This window comes from Mustela erminea, chromosome 2 (assembly GCF_009829155.1).
Source record: "Mustela erminea isolate mMusErm1 chromosome 2, mMusErm1.Pri, whole genome shotgun sequence".
Classification (NCBI taxonomy): Eukaryota; Metazoa; Chordata; class Mammalia; order Carnivora; family Mustelidae; genus Mustela; species Mustela erminea.
The window spans coordinates 27,789,113-27,815,227 of NC_045615.1; the positions used below are offsets into that span (position 1 = coordinate 27,789,113).

Genomic DNA, 26,115 nt, shown 5'->3' on the forward strand with positions numbered 1-26,115 from the left:
GGTAAGCAAATAGTCCTCTCTCCCAGGAAGACTGTTTCATTCTGCCCCTGTTCCGCTCTTGGGCTGTAGGTGGTTAAGAACTGTTTTTCTCTTATAGTCACTGTTACAGGGATCTGCCTCCACTAGCCACCATAGCCAGTCAATCAAGAGGTATCTCCTGGGCGGCAGCTGCAAAAACCAGGGTGCCAGACATTTGCACAAGCTTCTTTCTGAAAATACTAGTGACCCGGAGCGAGGCAGAGGGTGAGCGTAGAGATGGTTGGTACTCAGCAGCCTTAGTCTTCAGATTATTTCAGTATACCCCTGGATGTTTATTAAATTAGGTGTCTACCACTCAGGCTGATGCTTTAAGATAAGCAAATAGGCTTCTTTCATAGAAAGACTGGTCCCTAGGGTGGGTGACCCTGTTGGAGCCTTTCAGGACTATTTGTCAGATTGTTATAGCCTTGTGGTCTTGTGGCTGTAGGCCCCACTAGCTTGTGAAGCTAGATATTCTTGGGGCTTGTCTCTCGGGTGCAGGTCTTAAAAGTTGGGGGTACTAATAAAATCTTTAAAAAAAGTTGGGGTACTCATGTGTTCAAATCCTTTGATCCTGAGACTGAAGTCTAGGATTTTGAGTTCCCTCTTGATTGTAGGTTACTGTGTCAGGGGCGGCATTTAGGGCAAGATTGTGTTATAGCCTCTTACATGTGTTTGATGTGGGTTGTCTCATTTGCCTAATGTGTAGCAATCAGTTGGTTAGTTTTGGGGTTTCTTTTAGAAGAAATTGTTATGTATGTTGTTGATTTGGTGTGTCTGTGGGAGGAGGTGGATTCAGGATCCTGTCATCCATCTTGAACCAGAGCTCTATTTAATTTCATAGATGTCAAGAGAGGGCATATGGTTTGGGGTCACAGTATACTTTCCCCATAGGGCATCACAGGAACCAACATTATTTACATGCATATAGGCAGAATTCTAAGATGGATCCCAGTATTCCCGCCTCCTGGTGGACACACACCTTCTCTCAGTTATCCAATCAAACACAAATTTAGGTGTTGCTTTGGAGAGATTTTAATTATATTAAAAAAAAATCAGGTCATTTTAAGAAAGAGGGGTATTCACTTGGGCTTGACCTAATCATGTGATCCCTTAGAAGGGGCTGGGCCTCTGACAAGATCAAGGCATGAGAAGGATCCATTCTGAGGGAGATTCTCTTTGCTGGTCTTGAAGATGGAGGGGATGACGTGGCAAGGAATGCAGACGGCCTGTAGGAGTTGAGAGTGCCCCCCTAGCCAACAGATTACATTGAGGCCTCTAGCCTACAACTGCAAGGAGATAAATTTTGTCACAACTCCTTGAACTTGGAAGAGCTCCAGATGAGAATGTAGTTCAGTGGATGTGCTGATGTTAGCCTAGTAAGACTCAGAGTGCAGAACCCAGCCCTTCTGACCTATAGACCTGTGAGCTAAGTTTATACTAATTTATGACATAAGCAACAGAAAACTAAAACAACGGAGTGTTTTGCTTCACAAAATTGCAACTATTATTTGTTAAATATTTATTGATGTTAAATCCACATTACACCAGCACAACAATCCAAATAGTAGTATGATAGTACTTTTTTATAAATACAACATAAAAGGTGGCAAATAATGCTACTCAATCCCAAACCCAGCAAATTAGCAAACAGTCACATTCAGAAAAATTTGGCAAGTAAGATAGGATGTTAAGTCATAATTCTACGATATAGCTAGGTCCATGAAAGACTTTGTATGGTATCTTAAATTCCATATTAGCAACGCATACAAGTGTGGTCAAAGAAACTTGCACTACTCTGCAAAGAACATCTGCCACCCAGTGATCAAGCCTATTAGTCATTTAAAGCTTGGTTGGTTGGTGTTCTTACAAAGAAGTAGAAAGCTGTACATGTGAAGCAGTAATATGAAATATATGGGGTGGTACACAGATATAAAATTATTTTAAAAAATACTATATATTGCATTAACTGAGCTAAGACAGTTCAACATTTTTATTATAAATAATGAAAGATATATGTGTTTTGCATAAGGAATACAGTGTTTTCTTTTCATAGCAAAGTACCATTAAAACCTCATGTTTTATAATATAGTATCTGGCCAAATTGGTTTTTTTCCTCCTTTTTAAAGTTTATTGGTTCCGACTTAAAACCATCAAGTCTGGTCAGAATCATGTCAGTCTAGCTGTTGCAGGATCATATGCATTCAAAAATCAGTCTTTGCAGAGATGCCTTTACCAACTACCCGGAACCTAGCACCTTCTTAAGGCAAGGTTGCATGGCAGCATGGAAGTGAACTCATATTTTCCATTCACCGTATCATGGTGCCATTGGAAAAAAATTGATTGTGGCACAAACCTGTTTTGTCTTTCCCAAGTCTCCATTTTCCTCCAGTAGACTAGCTCTTATTGGCAGTTTCCTCACTGATGCCAGTCTTGCAGTCTCGGTCCATTTTCCACTTGCTCAACACACCTAACCTCTTCAGCAACTACACAGACTTCAGACACTGGAACTTCCATAGCACATGTGCTCCAATCTCCCAGCTGACCCTAGATCCCCTGACATTTGAATGGCAGTGTTTTTTTACCTATACTTTAGGTTACTTTTTGAAAACCAAAGAAGAGCCCTCTGTCTCCTGCCTCTTCTACTTTTATCTAAATGAGTACAAGTGTGCTGGTAGCATTTTCCTTCATTCTTCCTACTCCTTCCAGACCCCTCTTTCCGCTGAATACTATAGGCCTTGGTCATTTGGGTGATTTGGATGTCTTTTGTGGAATGGACTGTAATACAGTTCTGCTTTATTTGGAATACTTTATATTATTTATAATTAAGTTAGCCTTTTAATATGGTTTGTAAGTAAGCTTCCTACCAAGGTAGCATGAAAAGAAAATACTACACATAAAGAAGGTGGTTAAGAACTAAGGTATTAACCTCGTTAGAAAGCTCTCGATATTAATAAAATTTAAGGCCAGTAATTCCTTCCTTATGATTTAATATAAAACAATTTTGCAAAAACAAGGCATTTACTTGGATTTGTCATTTCCTCTTCCTTTCATCCCTATATATTGCACTTGGTTCACTGTAGCTGTCTGAACACACTGCCCACTTAGAAACATTTTAGTATTATTGGCGGTACATTTGCCTCCTGTTAAGCATTCCACACGGTCATGCTGTGTAGCACCTACCGCTAGTGTTTAAGGCACTATGGAGAGTACAAATTCTGGTTACCTTTGAACAGCTGATTTCCATTAGCCTTTCGGCATTTCAGGTCACTTTCATCACAGAGATCCCACAAGTTTTAAGTCGGATGATGAATGAAGATTTTCTGTGCGATGTGTACATTTCTATGAGCATCACCTACTGAAACTCTAAGTTGGGTATATCAAGTAGGAAAAGTATTATTTTGGTGTTTATTTCTTATAGTCAAAGGTATGTTTTGCCCTTTACATAATGTGACAAAGGAATATATTGTTCAAGGCAATGGCGGCTGTTTCAGTGTTTCAGCGTTAACAAGAATGTTGGATTACAGGTCCTCACTTTCTACCAAGCCGGTATTCAGTGTCAGGTGAGATGGGCTGGCTTCGGGTTGGAACGCTGCTTTGATGTCTAGTCCCTGGTCTGAAAGTGCTGCATAGCGACTGGCTGAGGGCCGTACTTTTTTTGGCTTGGTGCTCTGTGGCTGCTGATGCCACTGGGCTACAATAGAAAAGGAAAAAAAAAAAAAAAAGATTAAAAAAAACCCTCAAGATGTCCTGGAAAGCACTTAAATGTTTCAAGTAAATACAGAATGTTTTCTCATATATACCAGGCACATGTTCTTTAGCATGGTAGCAATCCTAAAATGCAATGCAAGCACAGTTTTGCAAATTTTCCTCATATATTGCAGATTTACTTTCTGTCCAGGGTAGTGGGACTGTACAGCTAGGTAGTAAAGAAGTGTAGTTTCTTTTAAAGTTAATACTTACTGCAGCACAGTCCTTCAAAAACAGTCGCTCAGCTTCCTAATTCTCACCTCTCTCCCTCTTTAAAAAACATCTTCAAAGCACAAAATGTACAAATGTCATAATAATTACAGTAGTTAGGTACTCAGGATGGATGGTTCAGCACTAGTCAATTGGAAAGAAGTGGGCAGGAGGGAAGGTTGAGGTCACTCAATACCTGAAGAACCTCACAAAATTATTTCCTATTCAACAAGAGGTAAAATTTGCCATCAGTTCTTAATTTTTTCCTAGTGGTTTTCTTTATGCCAATAGATCACAAAATGCTACTGTACTAGTCTGTGAATTCAGAAACAAGTTTCTTTAAAATGCATGTACACAAATACACATACACAGTCACAAAACTACTGCTGAGCTGCTTAAGGTATATTAAAGAGAAAAGCGCTAAGCCACAGAAAAGATGCATTCCAGGATCAATGGTACACACATTTAGAGTGCAGTAAGACGCTGTGGTAGGATATAACAAGAAATGTTAAAGGGCAGTCATTTGCAGAACACAGTAATAAGAAAATGTGAAAGACGTGGTTATGCCTTCGCCTACTGTTAACTCCTATGGATGCTTGCGTAAGGAAGCCACAACTGACTAGCCAACGTAAGAGAAATCAACATGCATATTTTGCTAATAATGCAAAGTTCCTGAATGATACTTGGGTATTTGTTCTCCTGGTGTAGTTCACTATTAATGTTGAGAAACTATAAATAGAAAGAGAAAGAGCAATATGAAATTTCAGGCCAATAAAACTCTGCAGTTGTTTATAAGCTTATATAAAAAGTAGTATGATTGGCTGTCCAGATGTCTGCTTTTTCATGATTTAATGAGTAACTGCAGTGAGAGGAGACGAAGTGGCACTCACTGTAAACATCCAGCCTGGCGGTACAGGACACAATCCCGGCTTCATTCTTGGCTGATACCGTGTACCACCCAGCGTCTTCTTTTGTAGCTCCCTGAATGAGCAGGCAGATGTAGCCATGATTATCCTGGTGCATGCTGGAGAAATGGATAAAGACATTAGGGTTCTAAATTTTTAAAAAGTGGCTTTGGACATGAAGCATCATTTTTAATTAGATCATTAGAAACAGAATTGGGCACGTAGCAGATAATAGGGTCATACTTATTCTGGAAAGGCTGCTAGCCCCATTAAAGTTAATGGGAGAGAAGAGCAGACATCAAGAGGTTGAATAAATGTGCGCACTTAATTTCTAGTGGAGGATTGGCCTTTACAAAACCCACTGAATAGTTTCTGTATCACCACGGACACAAATGAATTCATTTTTTCTTCTAGGTGTAAACACTCAAAAAAATCCCCCTGAGATTTAAGTTAGAATGTTTATCACATACAATGAGAGCTTCCTTCCAGAAGCTTAATTATACATGAGGGTAAAGAGTGATTTTTGTCTTTGATACCATCAATAGCGTGACTCTCACAGAGATTTATGTGCTACAGAAAGTGCATCTCTTTATGTTTCCTCAGGACCTATTGAACAGATGTGGATTAAGTCATTGTGTATTCTCACCTCACTCGGTCAGTGCTGTGAGTGAGTGATTCATTTTCTTTCTTCCAAAATATCTGAGGCGGTGGCACTCCTGAGACACGGCATTCCAGTCGCACTGGGTATCCATCAGCAACTCCTGTGTTTTGCAGCTTCTCGATAAACACAGGGGGTTTGTGTGCTTCTTTAGCTAAGGAAACGGGAGATGAATTATCGATCAGTGGTACACAAAGGTAGCCCTATAAAGAATTCAGAAGCTTTCAGAAACATTGTTTAAATGTATCTTTTATTTTATGATACCATTTTTCACTTCAGGCAGTAGGGTGCTAGTCCTCTCTCCAAATTACTTTTACCAAGAGTTGCTTCATTCCACTCATTTATTTCATCAATTAATTCAAGTCTGACAGGCCCACACAGTCTACTGGCCATCTGCTCCACAGAATGCCTGTCTGACAGGCTGCGTGACACTCCGAAGTCTTTGCTAGCATCTGGGATGGCTTCACTCCTAATGATGTCACCGAGCACTCACAATCTTTACCAACCACTGCCACCTAGTGACTCTGAGGAGAACAAGTATTTCTAGGAATTTGATCCACTTGGATTCCCTCCTTGTGGTCAGAAATGTTTGCTATGGAGATACTGAAGATTTGTAAGTCTTGGCTTATGTGAGACATACTATAGGATTTAAAGGAGGAAAAGAGTGGGGAGACATCTTTATCTAAATTTGGCAGCTTTCAGTTGTTACTTATAAACTAGGAATGTACATCTTATAAATTACGAATTCCAATTTGTATTCTTTGAAGGAAGCTATAAAAAGATGACTTTTTATTACCCTGAAGGAAGGAAGCCATAAAAGACAACTTTATTACTCAGTCTGAAAAAAATCAGAACTATTTGTTAATAACCCTCTGAATGTTACTATCTGATGAGAAACTGTTTTCATACATCTGTGGTGGAAACAACTTCAGAGAAAGAATAAAGTTTAATTACTTTCTCCTGAGCTATCAATAATGCATTTGAGGATGTCTTTATCCATCACCCTCTTCTCTGGAGTGTCAGATATATCAAAGCAAAACAACCAGGGGAGAAACAGGTGAAGAGGATAAAAACTACTCCTGAAAATTTCAGACACCTAAGACTATGAGTTTGCATGAGGTAGAGGATTACACTTTTATTGTATTTCACATGGTTTCCTGACCCAGCCTATTTTGGAGGAAGTGGGAACAGACCTCAATATTCTTTCTGGGTCCCAGTTTTGAGGAGAGCATAAATGTTATAAAGTGAACCTTAATGTCAAAGCAATCTCCAGTTGAATCACACCACCATTTTGGAGCACTGCTGTGCTGGTGGTGATGCAGAGCTTCCTACAATTTAAACCTTACAAAATGACACAGTCCTTACAAACACTCTGTGACACCTTATGGCCCCTATCTTACATATGGGGGAACCGAGCTGCAGAGATGTTCTCTATTTGCCAAAAGACAGCTAATACAGGAGAGCTGGGCTTGGAACTGAGAGTTGATGCCAAAGACGTGAGGCTTCTAATTACTGTGCCCTCTGCCCCCTTTCCAGTGCAAGTGCTGACCGAGCACAGACCAAGATGCCTGTGTCTCTCAGACCTTCACGTCTCAGTCCTGAAGGGAAGATAGGATTGAAGGGAACAGTCGACAGCAGAATGTTGAACAGTTTTAGCTGAAAGAGGGATGTTTAGTGGGTTGGATGAAATTGATCCTAGTTGTGTAGGAATATCGAATACCTGATGTAAAATTTGAAAGCATGGTTAACGCACAACACAACAGCCTGGGTATCTGACAGTAATGTGTAAAAATGTCCTGGTACTTTTATTAGAATCGTTATCTAGGATTTTAGCCAGGCACTCCTGCACTTTATTCTTACGGCGACTCTATTTCCTGAGAGAGCAGTGGCTCAGTGTGGGGAGGAGTACTGGGAGTACTGGCCTCTGGCCCTCACTTTACAGAATAGGGCCTAGGGAAAGTCACTTACTCTAGCTTCCACACCTGTAAAATGAGGGAAATTTGCTCCAGTTATCTTTGAGGGCTTTTGTGAGGACCAGCTGAGATAATATAAATGAAGCACTCTGCAAACAAAGGTATAAGTAATAAACATTCTTTTTAAAAAGAGAACAGTTAATAGACTCTTACTTATGCTCAGCTTCTAAGGGTGTTATAAACCTTCCTTATCTAAGGGTAAGATTTTATACATTATATATAATTTTACGAAAATTATAATTCATTAAAAAGCAAATCTGAATTTGACCATGACACTTGGGGTAGATGATAACATTTCAAATCTAAATTTTGACACCACTGCACATTACTTTAAAAAGTAGGCAGAACTTTATGCATGAGCAAATTTTTTTTTTTTAAGGATTATTTATTTATTTATTTATGACAGAGATCACAAGTAGGCAGAGAGGCAGGCAGAGAGAGACAGAGGAGGAAGCAGGCTCCGCTGAGTAGGGAGCATGATGCAGGGCTCAATCCTAGGACCCTGGAATCATGACCTGAGCCGAAGACAGAGGCTTTAACCCGCTGAACCATCCAGCCACCCCATGAGCAAATTCTTGTATATATCAAGTTTGGTTCTGGAATCCATGATACCATTGCTCTTTCTCTATGTAACTTAGGAGGCCAACACACATGAGAATAGAATGACTCAGAACAGCTGCTAAACTCCTCTCTCAGCCAGGCTAATGGGAGATAGGAAAGATAATGATGGCTACACTGAAAAAAAAACCCTAATGTTTCTGATTTGCTAATAAGCCTTATGTCCTTAATTGGCTGTTTTGATGATACAATCTTTTTTCAGCAGTTCGATTTATTTTCCATATTGGTTAATAATGTAGGATTAATTTACATTTTTGAATCTGATAATTCATTCTGAGAGAAAAGAATTCACAGACTTGCTTACCAGCAACCACAAGCTCCAGGCTGAATGAGTTTTGTCCTGCTCGATTGGTGGCTATACACGTGTAGATGCCGGCATCTCGTGAGGTCACTGGCTCTATGATCAGGGAGTGCACCCCATTCTCACGCACGAGCATCTTGTGAGCACTGTCGGGGCGTATAGGTTTTCCATCTAGTTGCCAGCTTAGATCTGGGGTTGGTAACCCACTGACCTAAACCAGAAAGGAACATACAAATTTCTGTAATACTGAAACAAAATGAAATCACTAATAGCTAAGAAACCACCATAAATTCCTCCTTTGGTAATACAAGAGATGGCTTTTAGTGTCAGCTTGTGTTGTTCTTTTGCTTAAACCTTTCAATGGCTTCTTAAGCAATCATGGCGTTACTTCTAAACATCCCTTGTAGAGCAACCCAGAGAAAAGTAAAATGCGGATTTTAAAGATTTCTGTTCTTGTCTTACCTCACCAGGGTCATAAAGATTCCGGGGATGATGTCAGCACAGGGCTCTGAGCTCTCTGGGAAAAGGTGTCCAACCACATTAACAACAATGCTTACTCAACTGGCAGGTACACGCTATAAAGCTTGTTATCAGAGGGTTGCCATAGCTATGGAGACATCAGTTAATGCATCCATCAGCACACAGAGCTATTATTACTATTTTATAATCCTTGAAACTAAGTAACAAGAGCAATATGAAATTACCCAGAAAGCCATCTCAACAAATTAGCATCACAATGGAAACATAAAATCCTGAGACCAGGACAGTTGTGTTGACCAGAGATCAGATTAAAAAGCACATTTAATTGCTAATAACACATTGTGCTGTGAAGGGTAGGGATGGTTGCCATCTGTCAGCTCTTTATAGTTTTGCCCTTGATTGTGAAAGGGAAGAAAAACACCATTAAGGAAAGCACCACCACCACCCCCACCCCGCCGCAGTCCCAAATTTACTAGTAGGAAATCTCATACAAAAAGATGTCAGTTGGACTGTAATTTTTTAGAAAACCCAGCTCTGCCAGATTCCATTCTTGTTGTGTGATTCTCATTTATATTACCTACAAGATGCCTCTCTCCATACATGTAACAAAGGTCTTAAGAATTTAAGGGAGAAAAAAATAAGTAAAATTACTGGTTAAAAGGATGAAGACATGTTGGAAACAAAGACAGCAATAGTTAGCTTGGCTGTTGAGAAGGTCTGCCTCTCTGTCCTCCCCTCTGTGTACGGGCTCTCCCCCAGCTCTCCACGTTCACTGCTTCGCCTGTTTGGAGATCCCTAGAGGTGGTAAGGAGGAAGAGGGAATGCACACCTCTCTCTGGTCAGGCTCTAGGCCTTTCCCGGGTTTAAAGAAATGCAGTGGCACTGTTTGTTCCCACCTTGCTAGATTAGATCCTGGCCAAGGCCAAGGGTATGTGCAGGAGGAGAATTGCTCAAGGCGCTGTGCACTCAGCCACCTAATTCACAGTGCACATATGCCAGTGAACAGACTTAATCACATTCAAGCAAAGGGAAAAGGCTGGTTCTTTCTACCCTGATTTGAATTCCAGCCCTTCTGATTGTGTAAAGAAAGCAAGCCTGGTTTCAGGAATCTAAGGTCATTGTAAGCAGGTCATACCTTGAACAGAAGCATGCTCTCAGCTGATACGGAATTGGGAGGAGGCAGATGAGCAGATTTGTTACTATCAGAGTTGGATTAGTTATTTGAGCTTAGTACCAAGTCAAGGGTAGTCAGCATCTAGGAAAGTACCTAACAGGTTAAAAGGCAGGGGAATGCTTTTGGGTGGGGGGGAGCTATCTGTTGCTTTAGTGAAAGGCTTATTTTCATGATTTTCTTTTCTTCTTAAAGCTTATACTGACAATTTTTTCCTAAAAAATGTAATTAAAAAAAAAAAAGATTTATTTATTTATTTATTTGACAGAGATCACAAGTAGGCAGAGAGAGAGAGAAAGAGGAGGAAGCAGGCTCCCTGTAAAGCAGAGAGCCCAATGTGGGGCTCAATCCAGGACCCTGGGATCATGACCTGAGCCGAAAGCAGACGCTTTAACCCACTGAGCCACCCAGGCGCCCCTAAAAAATGTAATTTTTAAGATGCTTTTTGTACATAGCATAATATCCCTTGGTATCATCTAATAATCTAAAATAAAATTTCCCCTGTTGACTCCAATGTTATTTTATAGGTGGTTTATATGGATTCTTAATTATAGACCAAAAATAAATACATATATGCTGAAACTCAATTTTTGTTCTTATACTATAAAAAGAATTATGTTGGAAAATAAAATACTTTTGTTAAGAGTACTTTTTTTTTTTTCTTTAAGATTTTATTTATTAAAGAGAGAGAGTGCACAAGCAAGGGGAATGGCAGGCAGAGGAGGAGGGAGAAGCAGGCTCGTCGCTGAGTAAGCAGAATGACCCTGGGCTCGATTCCAGGACCCTGGGATCATGACCCAAGCCAAAGGCAGACACTTAACCAACTGAGCCACCCAGGTGCCCCAAGAGTACTGTTTTTAAAATATAAATTTCTGTAAGCCCAGATTTAATACTCCAAGCATCATGTATTTGTGTTCTGCAATCCCAGTGAAAACCAGCAGAGGGAGCCCAAGTTGTAAAAACCTTATCCATATTTAAGAACTAAAATTTAGGATCACTAGATAATGGGGCAAAAAAACCAAAACCAAATTCACAGCAGTGGTTATTTAACATTTACGGTCTTGAGCTCCTTTGAGAAACTGATGAAAGCTATATCATACACGTAATTTTGTATGCAGTTGCAGAACTCAACACCTAGTGAAACCTGTCTACCCAAAGGCCCTGGGTTAAGCAGCCCTGCTGTGCAATGAGGAAGAGAGGATGTCTCTCTAACTGCTCTTTGAATGGGAGGAATAAGAGAGTAGATACATGGCTACAAAATTTATATGAAAAAAGAACGAAAATAAATGAATTATTAGGACATGACAGATTGAACACTTTTATCACTTCAACAAAATGGTAAACTTAAAGGGGAAAAAACCTCTCAGTGACTGTGTACGGTATGGTATGTGCAGTTCTAAATAAGGAACACATTTAATAAAAATTTCAATGTAAAGGAAAAGAATGACAAAACAGTATATAAACATCCAGTATATGTTACTCCTTTTTTTTCCTTGTAAGCTGAAAACACTTTTTTATTTTTATTTTTTTATTTTTTTAAAGATTATATTTATTTATCTGACAGAGATCACAGGTAGGCAGAGAGGCAAGCAGAAAGAGAGGGGGAAAAAAAAAAAAAAAAAAAAAAGAAAGAGAGGGGGAAGCAGGCTCCCCACTGAGCAGAGAGCGGGACTCGGGGCTCGATCCCAGGACCCTGGGATCATGACCCAAGTCAAAGGCAGAGGCTTTAACCCACTGAGCCACCCAGGCGCCCCTGGAAACAATTTAAAGATGTACACCTTAGGTAATTTCCTTAAAAGGAACTCAAAAGAAATGGCAGTAAGGGGGGAAAGAGAGACAAGAGATTTGCAGGCATTAACACACTCTTACCTTACAATCCATTCTGCAGAGCTTTCCTTCTTGAACTGTTAGATCTCCAGGAGCCTGCAAGAAGTGAGGTCTGAAGAATCGTTCTTGAATTGGTTCATTTTCATCTCCACTGTCCCTTGATCTAGAACGAGGCCTTAGGACAAGACAGAAAATAAACAGAAAGATGGAAGGAAAAGAAGGCACAATGGGGCAGGGGGAGAGAGGGAGACAGAAGTTATTATTATCAGGTTCTTGATAATTTTAATAATACATAGAGTAATAATACAATTTCTTTATCTGATTTCTACTCCTAAAGTTCACACATAAAGTCAGAAAAGCCAGCAAAATCTTGTTTTACTTGAAAGTTTAATTATTAAATTAATAGTCTGCTATTTGGAGAACTTAAATAATTCTATCCTAATCCTTAAAGCTAATATAAATCATAAAAGAGATGGGAAAAAATGAAATACTCTAGATTTACCTATTTTTTTCTTAAATAAGTATTTTTGAAAGCTGTATGAGAAATAGCAGCAGCTGTTGCTCATTTATTACCAAATCTTTTCCAACAAAAAGTATGACTTTCCACCGTGATTTGAAATTTTTAGGAAATTAAAATTTATTATTTTGTAAAAATTTCATCTTTCTAATAAAAATTCCTTTCATATAAACCAAGAAAACAAATTATATAGTTTTTATCTTTAAAATAAAATTGTGCAGATCTCCCAGATTTTGTGCATCTCTCTTGCTTTTGAATATGTTGCTAGATGCACCTTTCAGAGCAACACCATTCTAAAGTAATTGCAGGGAAGATGTAAGGAAGGAACAAGATAGCGAACATAAATTCTGTCACTAATCACTAGAAGAGAAGTGTAAAAACATTTAACTAGAAAAAGTCAGAGTAGAACAAATGAAAGATCAGTGTAACAGGCTAATATTACCAACTATATACCAATTATATACCAACTATAATACCAATTATATAGGTTACTGTTCAAGTACAGATCTAATTTCTGAGCAGAATGCTTTTCTAGGAGACACTGACACATGGAAAACCTTAAAGACACAAGAAAGGCAGAAGAAAACAATGCAAGAGAATGGATCTGCTACTAAACACGTTATGTTTATGGCCATACACACAATCCTTGGTTCTTGTGAACAAACAAGTTAGAGTATTAAGCCCCCATGCGTTTAGGTATCAGAACTATCTTCCAAAGTGCTGCACAAAGGGCTGTGTGTCCAGTCACGTGAGGTGCAGACAGAGCACTGGCTTGGTGCTTCCTCAGTGTTTCTGGCTGACCTTCTGTGAGCCTAACTTAGCATCTGTGGCCTGCAGTTTACAGTCAGGGCTACTGAAACGGGCTCTGTAAAATATCTAAACAGGGCCCAAGACGACAGACAAGGTGACTTCCCATAGTTTCTTAAGTGCAAATATGTTACTAGGAAGCGATACCCTTTTCTCGTCCCTGCCCAGTATTATTCTGTCAGCATCCTTGCATAAGCTCAGGGCAATTCGGAATAGAAAGCACACTCTATTGTTAGCAAGTACTTACTGGGCATTTAAAATAGGGAACTTCTTAGCTACAAAATTATCATCTAAACTGTTTTGAACTAAGTGACTGAAAAGTGAACATTAGCAAATTAGCAGATTTTAAGAAATCTAGTGGCAGTAATTTGTCATGGCTAGACAGCTGCTGGCTGGAGAAGTTTGGTTTTGAATGTTTGTGTACCATTTACTAGTATTTTCATGTTCAGGTGCCTGCCATTTAAAGGTGCTGAGCTTTGATTTCTTCATATACAAACTGGGTCCTATGTAACACATTAGTGATAGTATATCTAGCTGGGCCCAGTGACCTTACCAACTCTTGGTTTCTTTCCCTTTTCTGAATCAGGACGGAGCAGAATAATCAAGGACCCAGGCAGTGTGTACACCTTAAGACCATATTCGCATTCTTCTGTCTTCTGTGTTCACTGTTTTGTGGTCATACACCATGATTCTAATAGTGTTGAATCTGTAGTAATAACAAAAAATAGCAGGAACACCTACAGGAAGGAATGTGTGACATACCTTCTGACATGAGGATGGCCTGAGGGAGAGCGGGGGCTGCGACCTCTTTGGTTGACGGCCTGTACCATTAGGCGTCCAGTACAACTGATGCGGCCCTGGCAGAGAGACAGCAGGAAAAGACATGACTTGCCATGCAAAACAGCTAACCACTACGCACCATGTTTACTGTCCTGTTCTCTACAAGACATCAGTTCTTAACAAACCGATGTGCCATATTAGTAATGACACCAGTCCCTCTCAGAAATGTACTTTCCCTGAATTAAACTCATCAGTAAACTCCATACTCATCAGTAAACTCATCAGTAAACTCCATTTAAAGAACTGGGTGACTAGATCTTTCTTTGAACCATTAAAAAAAAACTTTCCTATTCTATCTAGAATGGTATTTAAAATGACAGTCCTTACTGAATTAGTTATAATCTGCTGCGGTCTCCCTAACACATAAAGGTGAATTATAAAACATAGCAGAAGGACATTAATTGTCTTGCAGTAATTCCATTATCATGGTCAAATACCTATTGGTTGTAGCTAATTCTGAAATCAAACGAGATGATTTTAGTTTTCTGACATATCTTTTGTAATACATACATATTAAATATACTAACATATATTGTTATTATATTAAATGTTAGTAGTATTCCTTCTAAAAACCATGTATTAAAAGAGACGCAAGCATGATGAAATGAACATTACATGAGATGTACGCATGAGGACAACAAGGAGAGTAAATGACTACAGGTTACCATGTTCCTATGACATGAGCGTAGTCATGATTTAAAAACCAGAAGTAATGAGGTATTTAAAATATGTGGGTCATATGATGTGGGCCTTTCTAAGGAAAAGCTATATTTTATCTCTCAGGTTTTATCTCTTAAATTGAAAACTGATATAAACGCTGTCCTAGGATAGACAAAAGTAATAGAGGACTCAGATGATATGAATAAATCATCATTGTTACTCTGGCATTTTGTTTTAGCCCCTTCTTTTATTTTTTCCCCCAATTACTAGGAAAGCAGCAAAATAGATGATTTTCTCCTCTTAAATCCCAGGAGGATGTGAGCAGTTGTATGTCTAAATTCTGATGATGGCCAGAGGGAACAGCAAGAGAGGAAAACTGAGAAGCAGTTTATTAATGGTTAGACTTAGGGATTTCTAGCTCACAGTAGATGAGCTGCCCTCAGGTGTACTTATAGTCTAAATTTACCAATAACTCTCATTTTGCCAAGTTTCCAGTATAGACAAGTAGCAGAAGCACAACTGTTCTGTATGTTTTGAGGAACTGCTGAGTTCCACCTGAGCGTGAACTGGGGTCAGGGAGCACGGTGGTGGAGGGGACACAGAGAAACCCCATAGCAGCATTTGGTGGAGGGCAGGAATCCAGTTGGGAGGGCTGTACAGTCTCCCCCTGGCCTGGACTTCTTTGGGGCCTTAACCACTCCGAAAAGGGGCCTTAACCACTCCAAAAAGGCAAAGACACATAGTGCTGTAACACAGACAGGAGAATTGGGAACTGTCGAATAGAAAGAGGAGGTCGTAAGGAAACAAAACTGAAGTAGTCTTATCCCATTAAATATGTAACCTCCTCTAGTATCACAGTATTTGCTATTGAGGTCATATTTTACACTGCCTCTCTTGAAATTTCCAAGGACACACAAAGTATACCATTATGAGGGGGAATATTTCTAATTTAGATTTGTTCTATCTAAAGTTCAGGCCACATGATGTATATTCTCTCATGCTAAGCTCTTGGCAACACTTGGAAGTCCCCCTAAGCTAGCCTGAAATCTGGAAATTAATTTCATCTAGCCTGTCTAAATGCCTGCTACAAAAAAATCTAGACATGACTTGCTTGGGAGACCCCTGTTAAATTACCCAACTGATGCATCATGGCAGCTGCTTTAACAAGTGAACATGTAAGATCCATGAGTCTTTTGGGGGCTAAAGACAGGGGAATCTTATGTTTTGTTTCACACAAATAGCTTCAAAATTCTAGTGATATGGGATATGGCTTCCTTACTATTTGCTTTGCTACTTAAGAAAATCATTTTAATCTAGATAGATTAAATAATCTAGATAGATTAAAATAGATTTATATAATTTGGAAATTTTTTCTTGTGGTTTAAAACCCAGAAGATCCACGAGGGAAGTTAACATCAACTAATCATTTCTGTGGTTAGAAAAAGATGTAAGTTAAATTCCGCCTTTAACCTTGAATTTGGGGAAGCAGATATAAAATTTTTCTCTAATCTGGACTTGAGTTTTGACTTCCCTAAGACTTTGGGGGCAAATAACCAAATTTGTTGAAGCCTTTGTTTCTTCTTCTGTAAAAACCAGGGCACTGTATCTGTCTCACACAGATGTTGTCAAGTTTCAATGATACAACCTAAGATGGTCTTTATCTTCCCAATATCAAATAGATCTTGATGATATAAATTATCACTACTCATTATGGGTATGGTTTTACTGGACATGTGTGCACAGATATGCACAAGATAATTTTTAGGGGTCCTGACACCTTGGTTGGTGTCAGATTTACTCCAGTAAATTTCACCCAAGTAGTTAACCTTGCCTGAGTATGCTCTTAACTCCTTTTTTGATTCCTTCAAATGCCTCTTTTAATGACTGTCTCCCCTGCCTCTCAATGGTCTTAACGCTGGGATGAGCCCTAATTACCTTTGATGACCCTCCTTAGCTCTAGAGTCAGTCTAGGTGTTTAAACCAGGTCCGTCGCTTTTAACTGAGTGACATTAGGCAGGTAATTTAACCTCGTAAGTGAGTTTCCTTATCTATAAAATAGGACCATATAGTTAATCAATCTTGCATGGGTTCTTATGAAGATTAAATGAGTTAATAGGTGTAAAATATTTAGTCTTGTGTTTTGCACATAGTAAACATTCAAAATGTTATAATAGCTCTGAATATCAACATAATTATAGTAACAACCAGATGCACATGAAACATCCCTTAGACTTGTTTTAAAAACAATTTTTTTTTCATATGCAGTGGGGTTTTCTTTCTTTCTCTCTTTTGGTATTAGGATATCATTTACTCCAAAGGAAAAATGTATGCTTTTGCTTGAAAGATGTCAGGCACCCTGGTATATTCACTATGTTCCTTATGTAGTAGCTGCAATTGACGCGTAGGAGAAAAGGTCCTCCTCGACTCTAACCATTAGACTCTGCTTAGTTTAGATAAATCTCCAAAAAACAGGGTCAAAGGGATTGGCATACTGCTCTTCAAAGATTACACATTTCTACAATGTTTTCATTTTTACTGCTGCTGCCTAGAACCACATACACAAATACTGCCACAGAATATCTTTACGCAAATTTAAGAAAAAGGAATATGTCACTGTTTGTTACCTTTTTAACTCCTAAACGTTTCACTTCTAAGCATAAAAGGGAAAGGCATGATCTTCGGGAGGCAGAACTATTTGTTTGATAATATAGTGATATTGGCTAAATATACATTACTAACCAGTAAATGACCAGGAGCATTTAGAAAGCTTTCTAAACTAGCAAGTTGTATAATTTTGATTTTTTATTGGGGGGGGACCCCCAGAATTCAATGAAACACTTTTGAAAAGATACACACAACTTAAAGTTCAGATTTTTAAGTCTGGACGTCCTATGACGGTCATACAAAATTTTAATCATGCTAATGTGCCAATTAATCCTAGTAATCGTTGTGACTAGGCTCTGATGCACATTAGTGCTGTTGCCTTTGCTTTTAACTTTCTCATTTCAATCTACTGTATTATTAACACGTGAAGGAAGAATGGAAGTGAATGTTTGAAGTTTGAAATGAGCCAGAAAACCTCCTAATGCTACAACAAAACACAAGCAAACCCACTTCTTAAATTTAATTCAGCTGTGTGTTACTTTTCTATTCCAAACAAATCCACAGAGTTTAAAGCCATAGAACAAGTAATAAGTTTGAATTCTTAAAGTGAAGAATTATGTTTTAAACATCCAGCTTGTAAAGATTATTTATGCTTCATGCAAGGCCAATTATTTATATAATATGGAAATAACATTTATATTTCCTAGCTTATGAAATTTAACTGTGGCACACAGGTCTTTATAAAAGTTTGCCACTTGTATACATAATGCAACTTGAGGAAACATCAAGTTGCAAAACCGCCCTTCCAAACTCCAAGTGCAGCACAGAGTAACTTAGCAACACAACAAAACAAAGTAAAACATTCATGTTTAGATTTAGTTGTGTCTTCAAGATAGGATCAGAGTCTAAACCTACATTTGTGATCCTCATTTTGGCATTCTGTGTGGTGGAGTGCTGCATAATCACTCATTATTTCACTCAGCTATGTGACTGCTTTGGTCCCTCAGGAACTGCCCTCACAGCACACACTGAGTGTGACACACGGTGGCCAGTGCATGTTTAGAGCTGTGTGTTCCATCCCAAGTCGAATTTGGATGCAGTCAGCAATATCTAATGTGTTTCTTATTCCCAAAAGATGAACCCAGGTGGAAAAATATTCTATAAAATATTCTGCTGAACTCTGGTATTCTCTCTTTCCTTGGTTCTCACCCTTTCTCTTGGCTGCTCTCTGTAATTACTTTCCACTGCTCAGGAAAGCTCTGCCGTCTGTGTTTCATTACTGAACTCATTTTTCCACTCCAGCCTTTTCCTCTCTCCCTTGGTCATTTCACATCATGTACATTACAGTGTACCAGGAAAAATAGATGGAGTTGTCTCCCTTTCAAACCAAATACATTTAAAATGTGAAAAAAGTTTAAGGTAACCAAAGGGCATCAAGAACCAGGGACTCAAGTTTTTTGTTTTTTTTTTTTTGACTGTATGTTACACTTTGAGGATTAATGTATCCTAAAAAATTCAGCTTTGACTTTTACATCATGCTTCTTTAAATCATTTTTTTTTTTAAAGATTTATGAGTGTGAGAAAGAGAGGGTCACTGGGCATGAGTGAGCATGAGTGAGGAGGGAGGGACAGAGGGACAAGCAGATTCCCCGCTGAGCGGGAAGCCAGATGCAGAGCCCCATCCCAGGACCCTGAGATCATGACCTGAGCCATCCAGGTGCCCCTCAAATCATGTTTTAATTCACAAATTACAAGAATTGTTTAATATCCAGTAACACAGAGTTTAAAACTGTTAAACATTTCTATTATGGTATTCCTGGAAGCCACAAATGATAACTTACATCAAGTATTAGGTTAAAAAAAAAAAGGTCAGTCTGTCATGGTTTAAATACCTCTTAATTTTCTAATGGGTAGTGTAGTCTGTTCCAGTTTTTAGGTGACAGCCCACAAAACCTCCGTCTGGCATATCTGCATATACCTGCTACTGAAGATGCCAGGAGAGAGCAGGAGTTCTGTTCGTGAAACTAAGATCAACCAGGCAACATGCTGAAACTTGGAATAGTGATTAATACCAAGTACCATAAATATAAAAATTCTTTCGCAGCAATTTCCATCTGAGGTCTGCATGCCCACTTTTAGGACTTCCTCAGATTCTCTTCACAAGTTTCCCCTCCAATGCCTGCCTTTGCTCATTTAGGTAGAAAAGGAGACATGATGTAGTTTTACCCTCTTCAATTAGAATACTGGCTGGATCAGCTAACCTTGAGAGACAGTTGGGATTCTAGGTTTTGGCATTGCTTTGGTTTCTGTGACCTCTGACAGACCCAAAGCAGTCATATTACTGTTTGTTGAAATCATATTCTGTGAGAAGGGCCTGGCTACCTGATATAAACTGGTCCACTTTTCATTTCTTTGTCTTCTCTTCCAAGGGTAGAGGCCAAGAATGAGAAAGGGTTAACTTTGGGACATATCCTGGGATTTGGTAAAGCAGCAGAACTCCAGGGACTGGAATGAGGGCACTGACAGCTGTCTTTTGGGCCTTCCTTGGCCCTGGGTGTGCTGGGAGCAAAGCAACTTCCCAGCTTCCTGTGTGGCTCCGGTCAGCTGTGCTTTGGGTGTGGCCTCTCTCCAGCTCACCCTCCACCTAAGCCCACAGCTGGGGCGGTTGTGGCACAGCCACGTCTGCTGCCTAACTAACTCCTTACCCGTGGGGGTGATCAGAAGGAAAAGCCAGGAGGTCAGAAGACCACACACCAGCAACATGTTGGGTAGAAGCTCCATCCTGAACTGACTTGCTTACTCTAACAGTAGGACTGGAATATCTAGAAATAGAACCATCCTTTGCATCCTGATTCCACAGGCTTCTGCCCACTATTAGGGCTGCTGCTTTAAGACAGGGTTATTAGAGTCTCTGAATTAAATGACAGTAATGAGCTTTTACTGAAAGCATATTACATGTCAGGTAAACCAAATGCATTATTTGATTCCATATGATTATTCTCATTTCATAGAAGGGGAAAGAGGCACAGAGAGGTTAGGTGACTTGCTAAAGGTCACGTGGGTGGTGAGTGGCAGAGGTAGAAATTCAACTCAGATCTGTCTGATGCCGAAGTTCATTTTCTTAACCCCTGAACTACACGTGTACACTTAGGCTTTTCATTAGCACCAGTACTGTTCTGCATTTCTGGCCTTTGTTGTGTCATTTCATTCTTTTTCTTTCTTTCCCTTCCCCATCTTCTGTTTTCCAAAACGGGAACTTCATCTAATGACTTCATCATACATAACCTGTCAATAGTTTCAATGCTCAGGGGCTGGCAAGCAGTCGCCAACTCTGCTCATGGCCAGTGGAGTCCCTCCCTGTTTAGAACTTTTCCACATGTACATCTACATTAGTATAATTTGAAGAAGACTAGAAGCAGACTTAAAACTGTAATCTTACATTTATGTTCTTTGTTCTAGAAAACCACTGACTCCATAACAGGTTAAAACATTCACAAGGAAAAATGCCTCAAAATTAACATCAGGACCAGGATTGGCAAGTGCTTAAGGAATACAGTGAATTTGATCTCTTGTAATATATTACAAACTTTCTAGGGGAAAGGGGAATAAAGGACCTAGCATGAAGAAAAAATTTGAAAAAGAATTTTGAATTTTGTTGAGTTCTCCACTTTATTTTAGTAGGCAGAAAACTGAAAATTGAAATTTTGTTAGTAATAGTCAAGGATATATACTGAAAATACAATAAGAAAGAAAAAAGCAAGTTCCACTTCTTTTCCCTCAAATCCTCCAACCATGAACACAAGTATTACAATGTAACTTTTAGTAAAAGTTATGCTTTTGACTATTTTTCAAGGTGACGGTCATATATTCAGTGATTGAAAAGTTAGAACCTCAAGAAAGTACACATTTAATATGGAAACTGTTGACAGTGAAGAGATTGGTGTGCTCTATGACAACCTGATTTGTGGATAATTAGAATTTCATTCTGATCTCAGTATTATTGCAGAAATAGATGTTTATGTGACAATGTAATATTAGGATAAATATTGCACAGCCTTTTAATGTAAGCTTTGCTGAAATTATCTGTATCATTTTCTAACACTTCCTGTTTCCTTCAAAAGAAATAATGAAATATGGAGTGATATATATAGGTCAGAGATTTTAAAAGCATGACTGGACAATCTTCATTATATAATAAAATTGTTAATTTTAGCTTTTTTTTTTTTAGTGTGCTATTTACTTGACTTTTGCTGACTTTGTAAAATTATCCTGTCATACACTGAGCTCTGAAGGTACCAAATCCCTTCTTCATCATCTTTGCATCCCTACCCAGCACAGTGCCTAAAACATACCTGACATTCAAAAAAGAACTTGTAGGCTTGACTTGGAAACCTGCTACCTCAGTAGCTGCCTATTAAATTCTAGGTAGTCAGCTGCTTTTTTGGTGCTAAATCAAAGGGCAAATAAAGAGAAAACATTTGGATGGAAACTTAATCCTGAATGCCATACACAGATGCTATCAAAATTATAATTTGTCTACACTTATATACTTAAATTCCATTGGATTAAGTAACTCTCTCTATATTTTTAAAATATTTTACCTTTTAAAGATTTTTTTTACTATGGCCTATTTATGTATGCTACTCACTGTTCTTTTCTCCTCCCCTTTTTTTTTCCTATGGAACTTAATCCTATCTGAAATGATATTTTTTATATATGTGTTTTCTGGCTTATTTTCTATCTCAGGACTTCGTTACGTCCACCACTGCAACCCCACCACCGGTGTAAGAAGTGTACCTTTTAGGCCCTGAGTAAGATTAGGAAGAAAACACATCTGTACTGCAAGTAGTCATGTGAAAAACACCTGATGTTATAAATACTAATGAAAGAAATTTCTATCCTCCAAAACCAAAATGGATATAGAATTTGGCGAGATAGTTTCAAGTCAAAGAAATATGATTCTACCTTTGAATTAAACAGTTCCTTTCTCCAAATATATGCCTGTAGTGGCTATGCATAGAACTGAAGCCAGACCTATACCCCAATCTTTACCTGAGGGTTTGCAGCCATTATTGTGTAATTCCCATCGTCATCTAGGGTGGAGGCTGTGGTGTGGAGAGAGCAGGTCCCATCAAGATCTCTTTGAATGGTGTAGTGATCATTCTTTGGAGAGATCTGCTTTCCATCTTTAAACCAATAGATCTGTGAAAGGAAACAGTGATGAAAAATTAAGAATGTGTGTAGTACCACTGTAGCTGGGGGACTGGTAAATACTGTGTGGCCTGCAGAGCTGATCAGCATTTTCATGTTAAAATGTTAAACAGAACATCTGAATAGGAAATTGATTTTTGAGTGAAAAAAGTAGGCAACATACAGGTTTAATTCTATTTTAAGTTAATAAAAAACTATATATTTATTTTAAAAATATGCATATAAGTAGGTATTCATGTATTAGTCCATATTTTTTAAATATTATTTTTATGAAGGGATCTATGTTGAACGTGGACAGTAGTTAGTTCTGGAGTGGCTCTATAGGCATTTTTCTTTTTGGTTCTATTTTCACATGTACTGAATGAAATGCACTGAAGTAAAATGCGTTACTTGTAAAGCAAAGTTAAGAAGACCCCAGCCCAACCATTCCCCTGAATTGTGTTAGACAAAATGGCAGTGAGGAAGGAGCAACAGTTAGGGGTTGGTGGTGGCTGGAGCTCTACTGCTTTAATGCTGGACCAAGGAGCACATGCTCAGAGACTGAAAGTTTGTCCTCTCTCCCCACTATGTTAAAGAAAACATAGCAGTATTTACACTTACAATAATTTTCAATAATATTTTAACTTGGTTTGATAGAAAATTAAATGTGAAGAATAAAGTAAAAATAAATCTGGACTAAGTAACACATTTTAAAATGGTCATAAAACCTCTTTCATAGGTCCTCCTACCTTCCCTCATCTTTAAATAAAACCACTGGTCCACGGATCCCTCATGATTTAGTGATTATTTTTGACAGCTGAGACATGGGGCCATAATGATGAATCACAGTGCCAGGGGCCCTCACATGACTGAGATGCTGAACTAATGCCTGCATCAACCCCCCTCCAGACTTTTCGGTTTGGGAACTAAACAAATCCCCTTTTCTAAAGCCGGCAACAAGTTCTTTGTTGTCAGCTGTTGTTCCTGGCAACCTAAAGCATTCCTAATGCATTCCTAAGAGAAGAAACCTACTTTAGAACCTTCAGTTTTTAAAATGAACTTCTTTGGGTGCCTCAGTGGGCAAGCGTCTGCCTTCCGCTCAGGTTATGATCTCAGAGTCCTGGGATTGAGCCCCCACATAAGACTCCCTGCTCAGCCTGGAGGCTCTCTCCCACTCCCCCTGCTGCGTTCCCTCTCAGCCCCTCTGTCAAATAAACAAATACAATCTTTAAAAAAATAAAATGAACTTCTTCCTTAATGTAAATCCATATGCAAATTGAGACCACAACCGGCATTCAAATTCCACTCTATATGAAAGCCTCTGAATCTGAAAAACCTCTTTGAAACTTGTATTTCTAAGAAGGGAATGGCTAGAAATAAACGCATGAATAATTGGGATCTGACTGCTGAAAATTTTCCAACTCCTATTCTTCTATTAGCTCTAAATTTATAGATTGTATTATTAATCTCCAGAACCTAAGAATGGATCATCAACTAGTCTCATAATCCTCAGTTCTAAAAATTAAATTAGAGTAAGCATGATATTTCATAATTATCATTCTCTTCTTGGTGGTTTTATGTTTTCTGATGGAACAAAGAAGCTGTGATTAGTATAGTTTCTTCCTTTTGCATTCTTGCCACCACGCCAGTTCTTCAGACTTGTTTCTTCCCTTTAATCATACTTCTCACCTCCATTATATTGGAATACAACTTTCCAATGAGAATTAACTAACAGTCCCAATAATTTTATCAAGCCTGCTAATGGAGAGGGAAGAGGAGGGTACAGGAGAAGAAAAGAGGGTGAATTAGAAATTCCTTTCAATCTTCTCATGTCCCCATTTGAAACAAGCATGTCAGAAGCAGAATACATTTTTTTTTTTAAACATAAGCCAAAAAAAAAAAAAAAAAGGATGTATTTTTTTTAAAACTATGATGACTATCCCATACCTTACTAGGCCTAATGTAATTTATATACCATGTGCAGAAGAAATGGTTCTTCAGTAAACCAGGGAGGGAAGAAAAAGAACCACAGTGAGGACAAAAGGGAGGAAGGAGAAGAAGGAAGAAGTGAAAGAAGACAATCTAACAATGAAAATCCCTAAAAAATTAAGCCTTGTAAAGCTGTGAAACATTTAAATTCCTACTAGAAAAAGCAAAGTTATGTTAAACACAACAGCTCATCTTTCAGGTGAACACAGTGTTCTTTAAAACAAGAATTAGTGATCTTAGAACTTAATTAATGACCTTAAGCCTTGAGTAAGACTTAAAAATAACAAGGGATCTTTGTGAAGATTTTGGAAGCTTAATGTGCAATTTCTTGTTGAGTTTCATTCATAAGCTGCACACTTATTTTTAGTACATGAATTTGATATGTTTGTGAATACACAGCAGTTATCCAAATTATGCCAAGAATAAAGGTTTTTTTTAATAACATCTTATTATAAAAGTCTCATCTTAGAAGGTAGATATGCATTTGAAAATTTAAGGCTATTTTCTTTACTCTTTGTCTCTGACACCACTGTTAAGCTTCTTAATTTCACTGAGTGTATTTTTCATTTCTATATGCTTATTTTATAAATTGGCCTGGTCTTTGGTACTGTCCTGGTTTTTTCTTCATTAAAGTTTCTATTTCTTTCATTGATTTTTTATTTTTTAAAAACTTTTTATTAGAGAGAGAAAGAGAAAAAGAGAGAGAGAGAGCACGAACGGGATGAAGGGCAGAGAGAGAAGCAGACACCCTGCTGAACAGGGAGCCCAATGCCAGACTTGATTCCAGGACCCTGGGATCATGACCTGAGCTGAAGGCAGAGGCTTAACGACGGAGCCACCCAGAGGCCCCTTTGTTTCTTTTGCTATTGATTCTTTTTATCATTGTTTTTAAAATATGGTTTATAAGTTTTTACTGTGAATTTCTTCTTCCTCTTACCCTACAAAAGTTTGATATGCCCCCAATTGTGATTGTTCTCTGAGGCAGTTTTTGCTTGCTTCTGCCAGAAACAAGGATTTTAAACATCCTGGACTAAATTTCACATTAATTTTGCAGCTTTTGGCTTCCTATCATGTGAAAGTGTGAATGTGGAGTTTCTCTTTCTCACGGGCACCTTTTTTCTTCTTTTCTCCCAAGTTATAGGGAAAAATGTAATTCTGCTTATTGCTTTCTGGACTAGTGAGCAGTTATTCTCGCCTCCCTTTAAAGACTGGGCAACTCTTTATCCAGCCGTTTCCATGTGTCTGTAGGAAGAGGGCTCCCATCTAGGTCAGTCTAGTCCTCCTGAATTTTCAAAAGTTCCTTTGAATATCATTTCTCAACAGTATTCTGGCCTCTAGCCCTTTGTAAATATAGGAAGCTTTGGTTTCCTAGCTTAAAGATCTGAAGTTTTTATAATCCATGGTAAGGACTGCTTCTCTGTATGGTACACAGCATGGGGTTCGTGTTCAAGCCTGGCAGCTCACCAGCTCCCTGACCTTGGACAAGTTAATTAAACCTCACTGAGCTCAGTTCAGTCACCTGCAATTTGGGAGAGACATTGATAACATCACATGAGTAGATGATGTAGGTGTATGAAAAGCTCCTTGTCGATTATTT

General features: G+C 38.6%; 2 protein-coding genes across 7 annotated transcripts in view; one reads left to right on the top strand and one right to left on the bottom strand.

The window, feature by feature from the left end:
• Positions 1-26,115, top strand: part of CBR4 (carbonyl reductase 4) — a 114,224-nt gene that overhangs the window by 61,733 nt on the left and 26,376 nt on the right. Inside the window, exon 5 of one of the 4 annotated variants that reach the window (XM_032332585.1) lies at positions 5,487-5,570. The exons of 2 other annotated variants lie outside the window; for them this stretch is intronic. In XM_032332585.1, coding sequence (XP_032188476.1) covers positions 5,487-5,554 — 68 coding nt within the window. In that variant the 3' untranslated portion in view covers positions 5,555-5,570. Of the gene's footprint in view, positions 1-97; positions 3,526-5,486; positions 5,571-26,115 lie in introns of those variants that run through there. One more of the 4 variants, XM_032332586.1, reaches the window with a different exon arrangement.
• Positions 1,526-26,115, bottom strand: part of PALLD (palladin, cytoskeletal associated protein) — a 412,154-nt gene continuing 387,564 nt past the window's right edge. For 2 of the 3 annotated variants that reach the window (XM_032332582.1, XM_032332581.1), the window contains 7 exons: positions 22,392-22,541; positions 13,998-14,092; positions 11,954-12,086; positions 8,437-8,644; positions 5,530-5,695; positions 4,869-5,002; positions 1,526-3,712 (listed from right to left, as the gene is read on the bottom strand). In XM_032332582.1, the coding sequence (XP_032188473.1) occupies positions 3,540-3,712; positions 4,869-5,002; positions 5,530-5,695; positions 8,437-8,644; positions 11,954-12,086; positions 13,998-14,092; positions 22,392-22,541 (1,059 nt within the window). In that variant the 3' untranslated portion in view covers positions 1,526-3,539. Of the gene's footprint in view, positions 3,713-4,661; positions 4,708-4,868; positions 5,003-5,529; positions 5,696-8,436; positions 8,645-11,953; positions 12,087-13,997; positions 14,093-22,391; positions 22,542-26,115 lie in introns of all 3 variants that reach the window. The other variant, XM_032332583.1, reaches the window with a different exon arrangement.